General features: G+C 38.0%; 1 protein-coding gene across 1 annotated transcript in view; it reads right to left on the bottom strand.

Annotated features, from left to right (window-relative positions):
- Positions 1-21,057, bottom strand: part of CNTNAP2 (contactin associated protein-like 2) — a 972,464-nt gene that overhangs the window by 393,457 nt on the left and 557,950 nt on the right. The window contains exon 12 of the mRNA XM_019470872.1: positions 6,288-6,407. Within this exon, the coding sequence (XP_019326417.1) occupies positions 6,288-6,407 (120 nt within the window). The remainder of the gene's footprint in view (positions 1-6,287; positions 6,408-21,057) is intronic.

Below are 21,057 nucleotides of genomic sequence, written 5' to 3'. Positions count from 1 at the left end.
GGGCTCTGAGCAACCTGATCTAGTTGAAGATGTCCCTGCCCATGGCAGGGGGGTTGGACTAGATGACCTTTAGAGGTCCCTTCCAACCCAAACTATTCTGTGATTCTACGAAATAAGCTTGGATACTCTGCAATAACAGCCTCAATCCATCTTAACTACTTGTTCCTCTTTTTACCTCTCAAATGTCATTTCAATTTGCAAAAATGTCTGACAGACTCATTAAAAAGCCTCCAAAACAAAGCTCTAAAACTGAAGGAAAAGTGTATAAGAGATGCTGATAAAAATCAAAACATCATTTCATATGTCATATTTGAAACACTGAAGCCATTTTTCCTTCCTGTATTTTAGGTAAAAGACTTTAAATACTTGTATTGGAAGCTTTCTACAATGGGACGACACTGGGTAAGGTCTCTATACTTGCATTGTCATGCAACAACTTACCATTGCCCAATGACAAAATTTTCTTTATTGCCTTTAAATGTGTGCTGATTTATACTATTTGAGTTAACAAGTAAAAAATACTAATTCCTTCCTCTATCAAACTGGAGAATCTACACAGAAAAAAGTCTTTACTTTTATTTATTGAATTAAATTGCTCAAAATTTTGTGTTTCACATGCATTTCTATATATCTGTATGAATAAAAGTTTTGGTACCTTGGAAGTTCAGTAAATCAGTTTTCAAGCAAAATGTCTCATCTGAAAAACTAATTATACAGATATGTGCAATAGAATTAAGCATTTACCACTGCTGGGGCACTTTTCATCAGTATTAGTGATGAATGGCACATTTATATTCATGCCATATGTTTCTACATATGTCATAGTAAAAAGCACTCCAGTGATCCACTATTTACAGAAAGAAGACAGAAAAATCACAGGATAAGACAGTTATGGTGGTTTAATGTCTACTCACAAAGTCATTGCAGTAATTATTACATGTGCCACTTCTGTTAAAAAAGTGGAGAGAGAAAGAGAGGAAGAGGGAGAGTGGGTAGAGAAGCCACCCTGTACATTTGACCTTAATGAGACAGACTATGAATACGCATTAATGATTTCTCAAAGTGTTTGAAGATGTGCAGCTTTAGGCAAAAGAACTGTACTAGAAAGGGGATAGGGTAAGTACCGCTCAAATGGAGCCATTATGCTTGCAGCTATTTGGATCCTGAAATGAGATAAAAGCCACATCACAGAGGCATAATGACTTCAGGACCAACAGAAAGAATTAACTGACATATCTTCTGGTAAAATAGATTATGAAACCTTTCAGTTCTGCTTTGCATCAGTGGTCTAAATGATGAAGCAGAAGAAACAGCAGAAAGACTATGGTTTCCCTATCCTCGGCATAAAGCCTGACGGAACTACAGAAGGGCTGGTCTGCCTCTCCGACTGACATCCCATACAGTCATTAGGATAAATAACTAAGCGCTTATGGTCCCTGCGCATTGTTCCTCTGCTTATTCCTCACCCTCCGTTCTGAAAATTCTTGCAGGACAAACGCACAAGATAAGATCAGGGTAAACTTACTGATCCGAAACCTTTTCCCCACCCTCCTTGGGCCAAGGGGGAAAAAAGAAAGACACAGAAAAAATAGGGAGTAATATTAACTTGTTTCTTGTGTCTTTCTCAATGGGACTGAAAGAAAAACTGCCAGAGGAAACTGAATTGATCCTAGAGATTCAGAAATACAAAATATCACGCAAAGCACGGGGTGAAGCTGTAATATACTCAAAGTTTACATCTTCCAACAAATATCTTAAAAGAGCAGGTCTTTGCACTACAGCTACTGTTCTAACGACAATTAAAGAGAAAACAGGAAAGGCCTTAAACTGGATACTAAGATAAGAACCCTCCATCTTTGGAAAAACCTTCTTGAATGCAGAGTCTAACTTTGCATTGTAGACCTGCCTCTGAAAGAGGGTAGGACCTTGGCCTTAAGATGACAGAGGTTTGGAAGGGTTCCCTGTTGGCCTAAGATCACAAGTCGGGCTAAACTGAAAGGCAGTCTAATGGTTAAACATTACGCCACATCACAGCTTCAAGGAATATTTTTCCGTATTTTCATAGAATCACTGAGGTTGGAAAAGACCTCTAAGATCGAGTCCAACCATCAACCCAACACCACCATGCCCACTAAACCATGTCCCTAGGTGCCTCATCTACTCGTCTTTTAAATACCTCCAGGGATGGGGACTCAACCACTTCCCTGGGCAGCCTGGTCCAATGTTTCACCACTCTTTCAGTAAAGAAATTTTTCCTCACATCCAATCTAAACCTCCCCTGGCACAACTTGAGGCCATTTCCTCTCGTCCTATCGCTTGTTACTTGGGAGAAGAGACCGACACCCACCTCGCTACAACCTTCTTTCAGGTAGTTGTAAAGAGCGATGAGGTCTCCCCTCAGCCTCCTTTTCTCCAGGCTAAAATGTTAATTTGAAAAGTTCCAACTTTCCAATTCTAAACATTTTCAATACTGTTTTTCGTTAAAAAAAAAAAAAGCTTCCTAAAATTTACATAGTTCCTATTGGTAAGTATTTGGAAAGCTGCTGAACATCTATTGCAATGCCCTAGATTTTGAAAAGCTCTGTTACTGCAGCAAGAATAGATACTTAAATGTGATATCTCAAACATTTTAATTCCACTATAAGGGCATAAAATGTAAGTGCTTGGCACCTCTTTACTATGAAAACAAAGCACTGTGAGTACAAGGTTTATTTGGAGAAGACAAGGACAAGAGAATGGGGGGATCTGGGATTTCTTTGACAATACAGAGTAGTTTGTAGAGACCATGAATTGCTGTGGGGAGTGCATGCACATATGTATTTCTATGACTTTGACTGCACTATTGAATTGCCAGGACGTCTTAGAAACCAGAATGATTTTTAGTTACCACAGCAACAGAACAGGAACAGTCCTGTCCCGTGAAGGACAGGACCCATCATGACACTCTCCAGTTTACTAAATTAAAGACATTTTCGTTAAAGATATGGATTATGCCCAGAAATATGCCCAGACAGCTGTCTACTGCACCATAAGTTTCTCTTCAGTTTTTTTTTTTTAAATAATTTTTTGACACGTTTGGGAACCCTAGCACTTTCTGACTATAGAATCTGTAGGTGAAATGTTGACATAATGGCGAAAAATGTTGACATAATGGCGAAATTATGAAATTTGTGATTCAATATTTGTGATACAGTACCTTCAAGGGCTAAAGATGCAATTTCTAAATAAACAATTTCAGTGGGTTTTCAGGATATTGGCCCTGAAGGTTTATAGTCAAGTGAGAGTGTAGCTTACTCTCCAACATTTTGCACCAGTAAAACTATACTACAGTAAGTGTGAAAGCAGTACATAACTGTTAAGCCACCTTGTTTTAGGAAGATAGATACTAGCTTTGCTAATAATCCTAACCTTGTGGACTTGTTTTCCCTAGGAACCAAACTAGCAAGTTACATTTTACATTACTTTTTTAGTCACTAACATGTTCTTACTTGCTAGTTCCACCTGAATGAAACAAGGGAAGTTAAAATGTCTCTTAGCATCCTAAACTGTAATTTAATATAGAGATGTTTGTTCAACATAGTGGGTTAATAGGAACATTTAGATTTGACTCTCCGGCTGGAGAGGGAAAGACAGTTAAGGATGTCTCTATTAAAATAAAATATCACTATCCTGCCATATGAAGAAGTGTTTTTTTCATTTCGTATACTCCACATATTATTCAGTCTAGCTAGATCTGTTGGTTACTTAGTTTCATGTTCACAAAAAAAAGTTGATTGTAATTCAGCTAGTTTAAGTTCTTTTTCAAAAATAGCGCTAGTAAGACCATACCTGCACAATTTTGATACTAAAGTTATTTGAGAATTCTGTTTTTATTCTAATATGCTATAGTGCCTTTTGTTATATGGCAAGATATGCATCATTGCTACAGAGATCTACAGAAATGTGTTATTGATGAAGCAAAGTAAAGCCCTCAAGTAACCTCATTCTGTCCCTTCTCTAGTATGTGTATTGCTGATAATACTCTATATCGATTCAGAAAAAGATTTAGGGTGTTGTGAATTTTCTCCTAAAAATGTATCTTTTTACCCTCTACAGTCTTCAGTGCTTACAGACGACCACTAATTAAAAGAAAATGAAAGCTGTAACAGCTGCAATGTATAGGTACTACAGAGTATGTACATAGGTGATGTGCTTCACTGAGCTATCTGAGAATGATTGTCAGAGTAGCCTTCCAGTTTTAGAAGCAGAGATTAAAATTACTTCCCATCAATTTTCACATATTTCTTGCAGTCATTTGCATTTTAATGAAGAAATAGTTCTATTAGGTTCTTATTTTAAAATTTAAAGTTACATGGATATTAGTACAAAATGCCTTTCTCTCGTAGCAAAGCATTGCTGATGAGAGCGATTCAGTTAAAACAGAACACTGCATTTTTCCACAGCATGCATCATATCCAAATGAAGGGAGCGAGCACTAAATCTTCTATCCTAGTGTTCATGATCTCCTTGCACAGGTTAGGAAAAGGTCACATTTAAGTACCCTGGAAATTGTTTTGTAGATGAGAAACGTTAGTAAAATGAAATGGCTACTTTCACCTTTCTTATCTATTTTTTCCCCAGTGTTGAACAAGCTACTAGGACCTTCTGCTGTATATTTATAGTTAACATGAATGAGCAATACTGTAGTACCGGATAGGTGTACTTTTTTGTGCCTGACACCACTACAGTAGTACATTTTTAATTTACAAAGTTACCCTATACTAAGCTATAGCTAGTGCTGAACACAGCGGTTCTTCTTCTGAATACCAGAAATCGCTATGATATATATCACCAATTCTTGACATTGTTCCCTGCAGTGCCTGCCTGATTAGGTACTGATACAGTTCAAGGTGCTAGTTATCATTTAAAAAGCCCTAAATGGGTCAGGATCCACTTATCTGAAAAATTGCCTTTACACCTGTGTCTCAGAACAGAGTGGCTGGCCTGTCTCTCCAGTCCAAGAAGGACTGATGGCACTCCCAGAGCTTAGATCAGGCTCCTTTTTAGGTATACATTTATTATACAAATGCAGACATTAATGGCAATATGGAACAATGGTATTCTCCTGTTCTCCAACAGGCTGTCTACCTATGAGGGCTTGATCTGGGTCTGCTGCGTGTGCTGTGCATCCCCCTTCAAGTCAGCTTCCCCCCTCTGCCCCCCACAATCTCTCCCATCCAAGTTGGATAAAACCCACCCCACAGGTCCAGACATGTACAGGTTTCTGCCTCCAGGAAGAGCTACGTGAACTTCAGCGACTGTGATCTCTAAAGAGGCAGAGTTACTGTTTCAATTTATGATAGCGCCTTCACATTCATGTTGCTGATGCTGAAGTCTGAGGACTCAGATGTATGCCACATTTCCAATACAAACAGACTGAAATTCAAACTTATTATGCAGACATTTGGGGAAAGTCAGGGGACATGACAGTTGTATCAGCTACCCAATATTTCATATCAGAAAAAAGTAATGCATGACAATTGTTTCAGCAACAGACCAAAGAAATAATATACTCCCGGTGCAGAAAACTGCCCCGTTTTCTTTTTCCATTATCATATTTTTCTGTATCAGAATGGCAACTCAGATGACTAAGACAAGATATCTTCCATGAGAATGCCCAGATGGGAAATTACCCATGCAAAACTAGTGTTAAAAAAAACCACGCAACAAAACCAAAATAAGTTAATGCAGTTGTATATATGGTCCCAGAAGTTAAATAAAATACATCCTTCTAACACCAGTTAAAGAGACAAAACAGGCAAAAAAGAAAAAACTCAAATGTTTTGTTTCTCCTGTAATTAATTTCTATTCCTTACCTATGGTGGTAAGTGTGTGAAAGTCAGCAATACCTGTACAGAAATAAAAGTCTGACATTTCTAAAAAGCTGCCTTCGACAGTACCCCATGAACCACAGACATTACTGCACTACTGCACTACAAATATGTTGATATACAATAGTTTCAGTAAATAGCCGTATATATCTACTTTTTTTTTTTGTTTTATTATGCACCACTGAGGATACAAAGGCCTGTTAAGGCTAATTAATAGCTGTGATTCAAAAAGCTTACAAAATGGATTAACTACTGCCTTGCTCAGACTATACTGAATGGTGACTACAGATTTGGTGACCCCTCTCATGAAAAGCTCTTAGGAATTATTTTTCTTTTGTCAGGAAATATGAATTATGAACAGACTCTTTCTCCCAACTACATTAAAAAATATTGAATTAGCAAATACAGTGCAGTTACCTGTCATGTTGCAGTAAACTTTCAAAGGTCCCAGTGCCCCACTGCCATCTGGATCTATCCAGTAGTAATTTGAAGTTTTGCCCAAGTGTTTGTATGCTTCACAAGAGAGTTCATAAATAGCTGGAATGAAATAAAACACAGAAATAAGGAACTTTGTATCCTGGAGCAAAAAGTCCATAACGACAATAAATTGACTTTATTTATATATCAAGAACTATACCTTTGAGATTAAAGTAATGTCACTGACATTCACAGAAAACAAAGCATCTTTCCAAAAGATACAGAAGTGATTAAAAGCTTGAGGCACACAATTTCATTTTTTGGCATGTGAGACAAAACCAGAATAAGAAGAGAATTCCAACAATTTGTGGGGGGAGGAACAACCAAACTTTTTCAAGATTATCTTTAAAACATTTTTGAAAATACTTTGGTTCAGAACTTTGTTTATACACTGGTTTAAGTTTTACATCATAAATGGAGACACTTCTATTGATCCAACCTACTTTTCCCTTTAGTTTTCTTTCAAGAGATACAACAAAAAGCTTATGAGTTTTCCTTCTGTAAACTTTAGCATTTTTCAGGTTTTATTACAACTCACAATAACATCAAGTTTCAAAATTGTGAAATTTTTCACTACTTGCAATACCTGTCTCTGCAGAACTCTGCAGTTACTCTATTACGTATCTACATAACTAATACTGTGTTCCAGCGAGGTCTAAAATTTCACAATATTTACTGGAAGAAGTTTAATTGATTTAGCAGGGGGTTTTGTTTCAATTTGTCCTTGAACTCTCTATACTGCTTTCTGTTTCCAGTTGTTATACTGCTCAAATTTTGTTATGATGAATAGCTGAGACAATAAGCATTGTAGAGAGAAGCTTTTCTAGTATTCCCATATTTTCTTTGAAATGTATGACTATTACGAAGTTATGTGTATCATAAATGAATAAATTAAATCTTTTTATACATAGAAAAAGTAAAACTGGTAATTTATATAAATTAGTATATATATAAATTTGGTAAATTATATAAATATTTTTCTATGCAAATTTTTAAAAAAAGGAACATGTAATGCTTTTTTGTTTTCCAAGGACCAGATGGTACAGCTTTTCTGTTTGGAATCATCAATAAGCTGCTAAAAGAAATGAAATGTTTGTTTAACCAGACTTCATATCCACTCTAAAAATCCACCTAATTTGTTGGCAATTCTTGCAAGAGATCTCTTTGCTAAGACTGGCTTTATTTCAAATGTCCATAAGGAAGAGCTGTTTTGCTGGGCTCTGATGGTGAGTGACTGATCACACACACATTTAAAGGCCTCTAACCAACTATCAAGATGCAGGAAGGAAAGCGGAGTTAAAAAAAGTCTTCGATTTTGATGTGGCATGAATGCAAAGCTAGACTGTTACCTATGTATAAAGAGAATCTCCTTGTTGATGCTACAAGAGAAATAATTTCCTCGAAAGTTTTACGTGTTCATTACAGGGTCTAAAGTCAATTTTATACAAGAGGTAGACACTTTAATTAAATTGTGAAATATTCCAAGCCATTTCTCTTTTCTCCCCAAATTAAGGTCAACAGATTCTTTAGTTATCAAGGAGAGACTGTGCCTGCTTTCAGAAACTTCATGCAGATTTTATAAGGAATTCATAACCAATTTTCTTCAGAAATATTTCTCTAACTCTCTACATGCTACCTGAATGTAATCATAAAATACCAACTCTGTTAATGTGTAATTGTTGCGATACCAAGTCGCAAATTTTAACAGATGCATTCCAGGTCAAGCCAAGATGCCAAATACTATTTATGGTCTCCCAGAAATTTGGTGTTTTCATTTTCTAAACCCTTTAAGAAAACCAAGGGAGTTTTTTCTTTGTAGTATCCAGATCTTTATGTAGGGCCATATGACATTTTTCTTTAAGTCTGCTCCTTTCAAGAAGGCAGGCCAATCGTTGCACAGAGATACTACTACAATTCAGAAAAAAAAAATATTATCGTGAATACAAACGAATACAAACCCAAGTTACACTGTTTAAATCAGACACTCATTTATCCCTACTGAATATTTTTACAGAAAATTAAAGGATTTAGATGCAACACCCTTCCCGCTGTTCTTCTGAATTGGAGAAAGTGGTAAGTAGTTATTAGTATTATAGCATAGAACAGGCTGCTTTTGAATAAGCCAGCATTTGTTAAGTTTCAACATTATGTTGAACACCAAACAACAGAAATTAAGATCGTTCTTCAAATAAAGACAAGAGTGGGATATTCTAAATAAATTCAACTTGTGAAAAGTGTTTTTATGAGTATGTGATAGGTTTTTGGCAGGTTTTATCCATACGTAGGTGCATAAAGACCTTAAAAATGGGAATAAACAAAAATAAAAGCATAGGTTCTAATGTATGGAGCAGTAATGTACAAATCGCATAACAGGAGTACAGAAACAAAACGAAGGGGTAAGTGAAGTTGGTATACTGACAAAATAACTGGTAATTAAGATGCAATAGGAAACAGCAAACAATCATGTTCTGGTGTATGAAGACACCTGATGACAGAAAGATACTTTTTTGTTTACTTCAGATGGCAAAGGGTAGCCACTAACATAAACAGCAGAACAAAAGCGTTAAGCACCAGGTAGAGAAGGCAACTGTGGAGGGGAGGAGAGTAAGATATGATACCAAGATGTGAAAGAAGTAGAAGATGATGTAGAAAGGAAGACAACATAGGATCATCTAATAATTCAGTACTCCTTTTAAGTGGGTTTTTGCAATGCTGCACAGAGAGATCAGTGGTGTGTAAGACAGAAGGAGAACAGGTGAAAATAGAAATTAAGAAGCCCAAAGAAAACCTAGAATAGATGAAAGTACAAACACTTAAGGAACATTGTTTTAGAAGTCACTCGAGTATATTAAAACACAGAAGAAAATGAAAACAGAATGCAACAAGGAAGAGACCATGGCAGAATGAAAACAGCTTGAATTAGAGAATTGATAAAGATTACAATAAAGAAGGAAAAAAAAATAACAGAGCCAAGAAAGAACAAGTCAGCAAAATGCAAGATTTGGATATAAAGTCTACTGTGTTCACATGCAAATAAGGAGAAATGGTTGCATATATCTACGTACAAAGAAGGAGGCGGGGGGGGAAGGGGGCGTCTTTTAGTGCTGATTTCTTCTGGAAGATAGGAAAAAAAAAAAAAAAAGAATGGCAGGACTGAAGACACAAGGGCAATAGATTTCTGCTTTTCAAGCCAGTAGAAGTAAAGTGCCAAAAATGTGTATTTGCTTTCTTGGTAGTTGGTCCAAACACACAATACATATACTCTTAAGGAACTTCACAATAGTATTAAACCTCAATCTTCCAAGCTAAAGGTAAAACTCATATGTTCCCTGATGTCCAGATAAGCCATTTCTAGCATAATACATCCAGTTTTGTTTTTTTCTTTTAAATGGTACTTATATTCTTTTTGAGGAGAAGAGGGGGGAAAAAACCCACCCTACAAATGGCTTCCTCAGTCTTTACTTGACATGTTCTCATATTGCATCAAAAACTGTCTACAAGCAATAGGAGGTGAAAACCTGGTCAGAACAGTGATCCAAGGTCTTAGAGTCAGGTAAAAAGTATGTACAAAAAGAATCAAAAACAGAAAGAGAAGAGCACCAAAAGGATGTTATAGTCTTTTTAAAGTTTAATCACCTGAATAATACAGATTAAACTGAGACCATCAAATCCCTTTCATGCTAAAATTTGAAAGGGCTTGGCTGTGTTCTAACATGAAGTAAAAAGAAGAAGAAAAAAAAAATCTTATTTTAACTTCTGGTGTGAAACATCAAGCCTCTTTAAGCTTCTCAGTCTGGGCAGAAATTCCAGTCATTTTAATCAGCTGACAAAAGCAACTACAAACACATTTTAAAGTTCACCATTGACTAAGGTAACTTTCATAACAGTGGGCTTGAGCATGGCTTGAGGGGAAAAGTTTCTCTTCTTAGAAAAGCTTGACTAGGGAAGCAGACTAAGGGACAACAGCTTAGAGTGAAACAAAAACTAACAAAAAACCTTGTAGCCACACAGACCTTAACATCATTTCCATCGCTGCATTTCTTCATGGGTTCTTTTCCACTCCCAGAACTGCTTACCTGAACCCCAAAGGGGAGGTGTTGATGGACAGGGGAAGACAACACTTATTTCCAAGTTGTTACGATCCTCTATTTTAAACATTTGAGGAAAAGCAAATGGTTCAGAAAAACAGTTTACAGAATAGCTTTTTCCAGCTCCAGACAGTTAGCCGAAAGTTGGAAAGAGTCAACTTCTCTTAGATTTCAATGGCTTTTTACTGATTGAGGGAAGCAGATGTTCTCACTCCTCTTTTACTTTGACTGGCATAAAGAGCAAGAGAGAGTTATCCCACACAGCTGGCGCAGCTGCTGCCTATCTCTAGAAAGCAGAAGAGCTGAATGAAAAAAAGGATTTAGCAACTCTGTTACCTACATGATGTTCCCATAGAGTTTCAGTAGCACCATGGTGAACTACAGTTTCTGCATCACTATGTAAAAAGGCAGCGTTAATTTTAGGGCTGACAAATAGCCTCCTTTTATAAGGATAAAGCTTATTATAAATAGAAGACCTAGCATGACAGTCTGCACTATGTGACACAATGAACGCATTACAATACTTTTTGTTTCTGTCAGTGAACATGGCTGCTGCAGGGGATAAACTCCTTTAAACTGCTGCTAATACAGGAGTAAATCTCCTCAGTTTTACAGGGGCATAGGAAAGGTGTAGATTCACAGGGACTGATGGAAATAAATGACAGTAAAAGTGACAAAAGTAGGCAGTGGATCAGATCCACAAAGTCCAGCTACGCCTCTCCATCACTTTCAACTTCCCAGAAAAATACTGAAAGCTGAATAGACTGCGAGGTGCTTGGGTTTATGTCACTCAAGCTGGTTTCAACTCTTGAGCCCATTAAAAAGGGGTGAAAGCATAAACAGACAAGAAAGGGGGGAAAAAACCCCAAACTTACTCAAGAAATAGTTTCACACTGAAATGGCATGCCTGCAGTTTATTTTAAAAGAAAGGAACGAGTTTTATTTGTTGCTTTATTATAATATATATTAAGAAGATCAATTGCAAAACTGAAAATGTTAAAAAATATTTTTTTATATATACACACACATACACTGTAAGCTTCCACTCTGTCAGCTTAAGTTTCTCTCTGTCCAGTACTATAACAACAAACCTATCCCCGCCTTTATTCACTCCAGTGCTATATGATGGAGAAACCATGTCTGATACAATTTTTTAAAAATAGGTTAAGGGAACTAGAAGTCTCACCATGACTCAAAGCAAGTTACATATGAGAACAAGACCCCTTCCGAATTCCAGATCTGTATTCTGACAGTAAGAACACATGAAGCTGCTGGTTTGCTCTACTACTTCATATATATTAAAAAGTTTTGAAAAAGACCCACAAAAAAACAACATGATGCAACACTACTTCAATGTTCTTGTTATTCTGTAGGACTACTGCTGCAATGGTCAGAACCAAACCTTATGTCTGTCAGTTTTTTAAAGTTTGGATATAAAAATTCTGTAGTTTGGAACTCATCCTTATAATGCCTAAGAACAGAAAAAGTAAAGTACAAAATTCAGTCTCCAGTTATAGTTAAACTTAGAATAAGTACACAAGTGTTGTCAAAGTCAACCAAAAATAAGCGTGAACAAGTATTTTACTTTTACATCTCACATTTTAAAAGTGAAATAAACCTTTCAGATACAACGAGACCAAAGTATTGCTAGAAATCCATATTGTATTGATGCACACTCTCAAAAACGCTCTGCATTGCCATTTTGTTACATCCACTTTATGGTAAAACATAGTTATATATAACAATGTTTATTTTTTATATAACCAGTATATTTCTGGTACGTAAATCCCTCACATCTTCCCGTGTGCATGCACACATACAGTCCTTGCTAGATGATTCTTCTGCTTGCAATTATATTATTGTAATTATCCTTCCTACAATAAAAGATCTGAAAGTTTATCTAAACTAAGTCTTTACTCATTAGTAGAACAGTAACTTAGCATGATCTTGATTATCATGAGCTTGAAACGTTTTCCAAAGTAGCTTTTGCCAGGTTTCCAAACGTTAAGGGTGCCCTTGTTCATTTGGTGTTGGTGAAGCAGATGTGGTTGAAAACCGCTGCTGAACATTTCTGGGTTTGCCCCTTCCACCCTATTAGACTGTCAGTTTACAGAAGCTCCCAACATCTTCAGCTGTGAAAGCTGAAATCTAAAATAAATTACAAATCAAAAAACCAAGGAGCACCACCCACCACCAGCATCCAAAAACCTCATCAGTCAAATAGTGATAGTAGGAGGAAACTAAAGCTGAAGAAGAAACCAGCACAGTTCTGATACAGAACTGCACATTATCTAAAATGTTTCAAGCTCTTTCAACACACTTCAACTTTTCTAAGTGCAGGCACACTCACCTAAGAAGTGCTCCAAAACATTAAAAACACCAAACACAATCTGATCCTACACAGAGAAGATTCTAAGGTAACCAGGACTTCTGCTTTGGGTTTTTTTCTTGCTATTTTTGCTTATTACATAATTATCTTACTGTAAAAAATGACAACAAAAGGCCCATTTTAGTTTCTGCATAGAGCCAAAGACGCCTTTCCAAAAATACTTCTTGATTTAAAAATATCTTCAAAATATTTGCTAAAATAACACCCTCCCCTAAAACAAAGAAGGTGGTAGTAGGGAACAAAAAAAAAATCCTAACTAGACAAAACTGTCTTGCAACACCAACAATAGTTCTTCAAACTAAATTTCTTACGGACTTCTAGAGACAGCAATTTCTGCATGACCAGAAGGTGGATCTTCAGACAAGAGTTGCTCACCACAAGCCACACAGCTAAATTTCAGGTACTTGCAGCTGAGATGCCTCTGTAGAATTAGGTTACCTTGGTAAGAAAAGCACAGGAAGCAGCACTTTAAATAAAAGATAAGGGTCTAATAAGATAAAGCTGTAAGACCTTCAAGTCTCCTAGCCCTCACAAGCCAGGAAGCAGCCAGCCATGGCTGCTCACAGTGTGCTCACCAAGACATGCCAGAGCAGGAGGAAGGTGCCAGCACGCTCAGCTAGCTGCAGTGCTGAGTTTCTGTGCCCTGTCTACGTGCACTTGGAAACTGTGCCTGAATGTGTCAGTAACTGCAATGAGGTTCATGTCCAAGAAGAAAACTGTGTTTCGTGGTGAGCTGCAGCTTTATGCACATCTTAAATGTGATACGCACATAAAAAAATTCATTTGGAGATTTAAAGTTCTTTTGGGAAAGATTTTTTTTTTTTTAATGGATCTACTGTGATACTAAAGAAATTCCAGAAATTTCTTTCTGAAGGAATAGAAGAATTCTAGATTCAGTTACACTACATCCAATTACAACCAAATGACTTGCATTCAGGAAAACCCAAGAAATAAGGAAGTGTCCAACTGTGACATGCATATGCCAATGCAACATTGCCTAATTATTAATGACGATAGAAATCAGAAAACCTGTACTTCCTGGCTTTATGTGTAACTGAAAATTTGAGAAAACTAAAACCTGTAAAGCCCCATAATACAATTTGCATGCTCATGTTGCATCTATTATTTTCTCCCATTTTTAAAGAGATGTTGCTATACATGAACAGCCACCCACCAAAACTGCAATTTTCACATATAAATGAAATTAAGCAATTGGAAAATTTCACTATAAATAAGAGAATTTGAGAATATTGGAAGATGCCATGACAAGTCCACCAAATTACAGCTGTATACGACATGGCACATGCTTTAGCCAATCATTTTCCCAGTTGTAGTAAAGCCAAGACCAAACACTACTTCTCAGCCATGACAAGGTTACCTCCACAGCCAGAAGCTGAATTGAGCTATTGCAGTCCCAAAAGCACAAGCAAGCACAACACCTGGCATCTTCACACACCTTCAGAGTGAAACTGAGATTTGATTTTTTTTTTCTGGGATACAATCATTGTAGGGGCCCTTGGTTTGCTCTCACAATTGGCCAGGACAAACACATGAATTCTAAGAGCTAAAAACTTCATCCTTTCACTGTGGCCACGTGAGATTAGTAAGAGTCTATCACACACAGCACAGCTGTTTTACTCACAGCAGTTAAAATGCAAGTTAACTTAAGCCTAAGGGTTTAGTTCTGCCACTCTTAACATCACGTTAAATAAGTACTATATCCTTCTACAAGATGTTCCGGGAAAAGGTTGTTCAATTGCTCAAATTATATTTGGAGCAATAAGTGCCAGAAAAAAAAAAAAAAGCAGAATCTTTTTCCTGATTATAATTAGTGTAACAGCAGAATCACTTGGCTGGGAGAACCACAAAGATAACCTAATCCACCTCAGTCCCAAAAAAGCTCAATTACATCCATGTATCATTCCTGACATACTCCAGTTAAAAATCTCCCATGATGTAAATTCCTCAACACGCCGAGGCAGCCTAGAGCTCCACCAGCCCTTCAGCATCAGCATTTCTCCCACTCTCTCTACACTGTGAAGCTGCTCTGCTGCAGTTTAAACTCATCATTTCTCTTTCTACCCACCATGAATTTGGAGAACAACTTATTGTACTCCTCCTTGCAGCCATCTTTTGTCTATTTGCAGATATGAATCTCTTCTTTACATTAAAAAGGCCAAGTTTGTTCATCTTGGCCACAGGTCACGTTTTCTAGGTGCTAAATTATTCTTCTTACTCTACTCTGGACTCTCCAATTTTTTCATGAAGCTCAGCATGAGAAGAGTTGACAGTGCCCAACACAGCAGGATTAATTTGCACATCCCACAAGTCATGCTTCTGTAATTCAACCCAAAATAGTGTTTTCCTTGTTCACAGAAACATATGTAATGAACTACAAGGTAAACATGCCAGCAATAAAGCCCACTTCTACAGAATAAAAAAAAAAACAACCCAAAACCCAGCAGTTTTCCTCAACCTCTACTTATGCAGTTGATTAATCCTTCCTAAGCATAGTCCTTTCCAATGCTCCATTGCTCTGCAATCTCAAAATCTTAAAAATAGCTTCCAAAAGAAAGACCGTTCTTTAATTTTTTATATATAATCGTAATATTAAAATATTATACAAATACACACATGCACACTATTTTTTAAAATGAATTGGGAAGGTAAACAAACAGAAATAATTTTAGTGCTTTATGGCTGGACTAGTGTACATTTCTGTCCACCGCTGCATTGGCTGTCATGCCGTTAAAACTTTCCATCAGCAAAGCTCCTTCGTGACTGAGCACAAGACTTCTTCCTGCTGCCATTGATCTAAGCTTCAGCCTTCTTAAAGCTCTGAAGTTATGGATTGCACCTTCCCAGATGATATATCTGCCTCACACTCTCCCCTCTGCCTCCTACTGTGAGGTAATGAACTTATAAGAGATTCTCATTATTAGTGCAATATTCAAATATGCCCTGTAGAAACAGAAAGGAAATTAAAAAGCAGAGAAAAATAAAAATAATAAGATATGTGGAAATTTGCCAAATGTGTGTCAAGTTGACTCTAGGCTCATTTATGTCAGTGATAAACAAGACAATTACCATTGTGGTAACAAAGGAAAGAAAGTAGAGGGGTTGCCATCAGAATAAGAAAGAGAGCGGGAGTTTATTTGCCACCGGGATAATAAAGAAAATTACTGCGATGGGGGTGAAAACTAATTTGAGTTACCACGCAGTAGTGCAACCCAGGAATTTGCTATGAATACAGAATAAAAACATCCCATTAATGGAAAAAACAAAGGTGCTTCTGTTTCTCTCTCAACTTTGTTCTTTCTTTGCTTTGGGCTGGGGGAGAAGGGGCAGAGAGAAATTAATTTAAACCCAAAAGGATGATCAAAGATGGTTTTTTAAACAAATTTAACAGTGATTTTAAATTAGAAGCCATAGATTAGGCAATTAGCATCCTTGTAACAGTGTCAGCCTACAGACATCACAAGAAAGAAGTATAATTAGACACCAATTTTTAACAAGGTGCTTTTGAGAATCAAGTCATTCAAGGAAACACAAACACTTTTTTTAAAAAAAAAACCCCTGCGTTCTAGCATGGTTCTTTGTGGCTGATATAAACAGCGTTCAGGATAAAAACATTTGAAAGGGAGCACTGCAAGTCATGCCAAACATCTCCACGTAAGGCACACTTTCATTTTAAATATGGATGGTTTGGCATATTTGCGTAGCTGTAAGGCATTACTGGGCACTGCATCTGAGGGGGAAGATTGTCAAAGAAACTCTTAGATATTCACTGTGCTTGTGCTGGTCTTACACTGGTCCCAGCCACAGAAAGCTTCAGAGCTGCCTGGAGCCCATTTGATGCTTCTCCAGCTGGGAGACAACAGGAACACTGCCAATATCATCTTGCCCCCTCCTTCCCTCCTATCCCTATCTCCCATGCAAAAGGCTTCAAGGTTGGTATAAAACCTCAGTTTGAACAATCCATACCCCTAATAAAAAGTATGATTTCTACTCCCACTCACTTTGTATTGCCAGGGCAATGGAAAAGAGAAGAGGAAACAAGGTACAAGCCTGGATTTACACTTTCCCAGCTGTGTAACATAAATACTTGGTTGCGCTTTAAAGTGCGCCGAGATACACAAATGAAAACCTCAGGAAATTATACAAGGGCCAAAGTAGGGGAGAAAACTCCAGTAAATTTAGGTCAAAGTTACAGAAATATCTGGAATCTTATTTTAATACAAGATGTCTATAAGCACCTACAAATAGCAAAAATAGAGATTAAACCCAAGGATTTTTCCCCATCAAGTTCATGCCTGTTCTTTCCTGCCTTGGATGTCACAGCATTTGATCTGTCTTAAGACCTGAACTTCCTCATCAATGTTAAATAATGCTCAGCTGCACAAAGAGAGAGCCTCGTTACACAGCTTTAAAAGAGATTGTAATATCAGCTTTTGTTTATTCATGAATATTACTAATCCCAAAATGCATTACTCCCATACTCATTTATAGGACTGTAATTGAGTTTTATTTTTACAGGCCTCAACAGTTGTAATTGTCACTGTTTCCTGCCCCTTTCCCCTCTCCTCCCCATCCCAGTTCCCCAAATATTTTTGTATCTGAACCTATCATAACCAGCAATCCTGTGAAGGAAAATATGGTACCTTGCTTGGCTGTACTTACTCAATACAAGTTTTACTTGAGTAAAACTTCCTCAAGTTATTAAAAAAAAAAAACAAACCAACAAAAACCTGGTCCAATAAAATAAGCTTTTAATGTAAGGTTTTAAGAAAGTTTATGTTTGAAAAAAAACCAAACCACACCAACAAACAGTAGCTTACCTGCAAAACAATCGCTATACACACAGACACCTAACCAAATAGTGGGTTTTCCAGAGGAGCTGAGCACTTATTTCCACCAACAGGAAAGAACTAAAATATTATGAAAACAAATGCTCATATCAGCATTTACATTATCTCAATCAAAATGTCCTCTATCAACATGACACCAATTTAGAACCAATGCATCATCTTTGTCATTTCCATTAACCACTAAGCAACTCACAATGCCAACAGAATTCAACTTTTTTTAACTGCCGTAAAAATATCAGCAGAAACATCTGCTCCTTGTCCCTTTTTTCATGTTTTCTCTCCAATACTTTCAATTGGGAATGACTGTGTCCTGGCAACTTTCTGGAAACCATTTTCACATCTTTTTCACATAATGGATGAGCTGTGAAATAAGTAACATCTTAGATGGGTACCTTGGAGGTTGCCCTGGTTGGCATGCACTCTCTTTCGTTGGTATCTGTTTCAACAGCAGCGGAGTATTCATTTAGACTATTTACTGAGAGGATGAGAATATGGGTAAAGTGTCAGGTTCTGTGAAAAAAAGCCCATCTGCACACCCACAGAGGAGCTCAGAGATGCAATGGCAGGGGAGAAGCCCAAGTAATACCCTGCCAGGCTGCTCCCAGGTCCATCACAGGAGCCATCAGCCCATCAAAGGCCCATCTGCACAAGCCCAGAGAGGGACCCAATCAAGGACTACCAAGCAACAAACAACCTGTCTGGGGCTGTCCCAGCACAGCCTCAGCCCCAGTGTCTGGGCATGGAGCCAATCACCATGAGTCACTGGGAGCAGCTCTCCCCAACACCTTTCAGACTAAGGGGGTTGCTGCCTAGGAGTGGGATACATTATGGAATGCATGGGAAACATAGCTCAGGATCGCACAGGACTTATGGGATGTTGAGGGGCAGAACCAAAGGCAGGAAAAGGGAGAGGGTTAGGTGATTTGGAGGAGGAAGAAGTGCGGGGAAAAAAAGAGGTGTAAGTGTAAACAGCAGTCTGGTCAGTATGCTTGCCTGGTTGTGCCCTGCATCTGATCAGCGCAGTCTGTCCTGCCTTCTTATTAAATTCCTTTCTAACTCTTTCCTGGGTGAGGGGCTTTTGATCCTGTGTGCATGTGTGTGTATGGGGGTGTGGGTGCCAGCAGGTGGGGCCAGACCACAGGTTGGAGGGCCCCTGTGTCCATGGTGCTAGCCACTGGAGCAAGTGCAGGTGTGCGAGTGTGTGATGGCTAGTGAAGATCAAACTGGACTAGCCAGCAAGCAGGTGAAGTGGCCTAGGACCAAGTGGGGGTGAGTGGGTCTCTAAGGGTCAGCTCTGGATGCAAGAGCACCTGGGTGTCTCTAGGGGTGAGAGCACAGGGGGGTCAGCTGTGGGGACCTGGAAAGTCCCCAGCTCTGGGTGCGTTTGCATGCAACGGTCTGTACCAGTGGCTGGAACGCAACTGCTGCCTCAGGGGTTGTATGTCCAGGTGACAGAAACTGGGGAGACTGGGATCAAAGGCCAGCTACTGGGCAGATTGAGTGCCTGAGCCCTGCTGCTGGAGGGATCCACCCTGTACATAACTACATACACTCCTTCTAGTGGACCTCCATCCTGCTCAGCCAAAGTGGGGAGCAGGGTGAGGCCCTTGGTGCTGTCCATGTGTGAGCGCACTGAGCGTCTGTGATCTGTGTGGCCGACCATGTATATATGTAGTATATATGTGTGCTTTATGTGCGCGTGCCTGCTGGGAATACATCTTTAGCCTTGCTATTGGTAGGATCTGGGGTCACTGAGCTGCAGCAGTATCGCCTCTTTTGGTTGTTCAATCTGGCACAGTATGTTTTCTTCTAACAGAAAGTCAGCATACAGGACTTATCTCCTGTAGCCATTTCCCCTTTTATTTATTGTTGCAATTAACTTCTTACAGAGCCCTGAATCTGTGGGTTGTGCTCAGCTACACTGATATTCAACACATCTTCCTTCTCTGTGATCAGTAACGTACTGCCTGACAAGCAGTGATCAAGTGATCACTGTGACAAGTGATCAAGTGACAAGCAAGTTCAAGTGATCAAGACATAGCTGAAACTCCCAGCTTCTGTCCAGCAGAGCTTTCTAATCTGCAGAATGTGTTTGGTGGTGGTCATCCAAACTGCTGGAAGAAAACAAATATGAAGACTGGGTGAAGAGCAAAAAAATCAGAGCAGATTATTAGAGAAGAAATGATAAAAGGAGGAAACAAACTTCTGAGGTTGATAGGCAACCACAAAGAAATTGAGAAACATGAAAATGGGGAAAACAGAAGTGGGTTTAAAAAGGAGAAGCATAGTTAAGAATCTCAGAAAGGCATAACAAGTCCGTGTAGCTCAGTTAGCCTTAGCACTGAGAAACGTAGTGATATTTGTAGTGCTCTGAAGTAGCAGTGGCAGATATAAAACAAAAAATAGTGACAAACTGCAAATTATGTTTTCCTCTATGTTTTAGAGCATCTACTAGTTCCTTCTGAACCTAAAAGCATATTGAAAACATATCATACAAAATAGAGCAACCACAGCCACAAGAAAATTTAACCTAAAGTTTTCTAAACAAGTGATTCGGTGATTAGGGAATATGGATGTGACAAATGACTTAATGTAAAAGCTACACAGAGATACATGTGCCTAAAAATTTGCAAGATGAGACTCAAAGAAAGACTGTATGGTTACAGTAAAATAAAATGAATACTGCTAGATGTACAGCTAAGTACACAAGTACATGTAAGTAGTACAGCTAAGGCTTCTATTGAGAAAATGAAGAACTACAAACTACATCAACACGTTTAAGTACTTCTACTAATATCAGCACAAACTATATTTATGAAACAGTAGCATCTTCCAAGTTCTTGTAAAGTTAGCTAGAAGTAAACATACCTAGAAGATTCCCCAGGCTTCAGTAAAATATTTAAGGAGTTCCAGTAACCTGTAATTACTTCTGCTAAAAGACTTGTCTAGCCAAGATAACTATTAGCTGTCTAACCTAAGGTGAAATTTTAGAGACACAGTTATGAAGCAAGACTGATATCAAACTGCCAAAAACTGCCACTGCAAAGAAGCTTGAGTATACTGAAAAAAGGAATATAATGATGTCTGAGAAAGGTAGTAGCCATAAACAAGAACCAAGCTGTATCAAAAAAATACCATCTGGAATATATATTGTCCACAGAGAAGTGTCATAAGAGGACTGGCAATAATTATTCTCTATGCTTATTCACTACTGGAGCCATACACCTACTATTGTAAAGGTAAGTGTTACCATACTAGTTATTAAGGCAAACTATAGCATACAAAGCACAAGAATCATAGAATCATAGAATCATTGAGGTTGGAAAAGACCTCTAAGATCATCAAGTCCAACCGTCAACCCAACA

This window comes from Aptenodytes forsteri, unplaced genomic scaffold, assembly GCF_000699145.1.
Source record: "Aptenodytes forsteri isolate BGI_AS27 unplaced genomic scaffold, ASM69914v1 Scaffold282, whole genome shotgun sequence".
In the NCBI taxonomy this organism is placed as follows: Eukaryota; Metazoa; Chordata; class Aves; order Sphenisciformes; family Spheniscidae; genus Aptenodytes; species Aptenodytes forsteri.
Note: the sequence above shows the minus strand (reverse complement) of the source record. Positions and strands in the feature narration are given on the sequence as shown.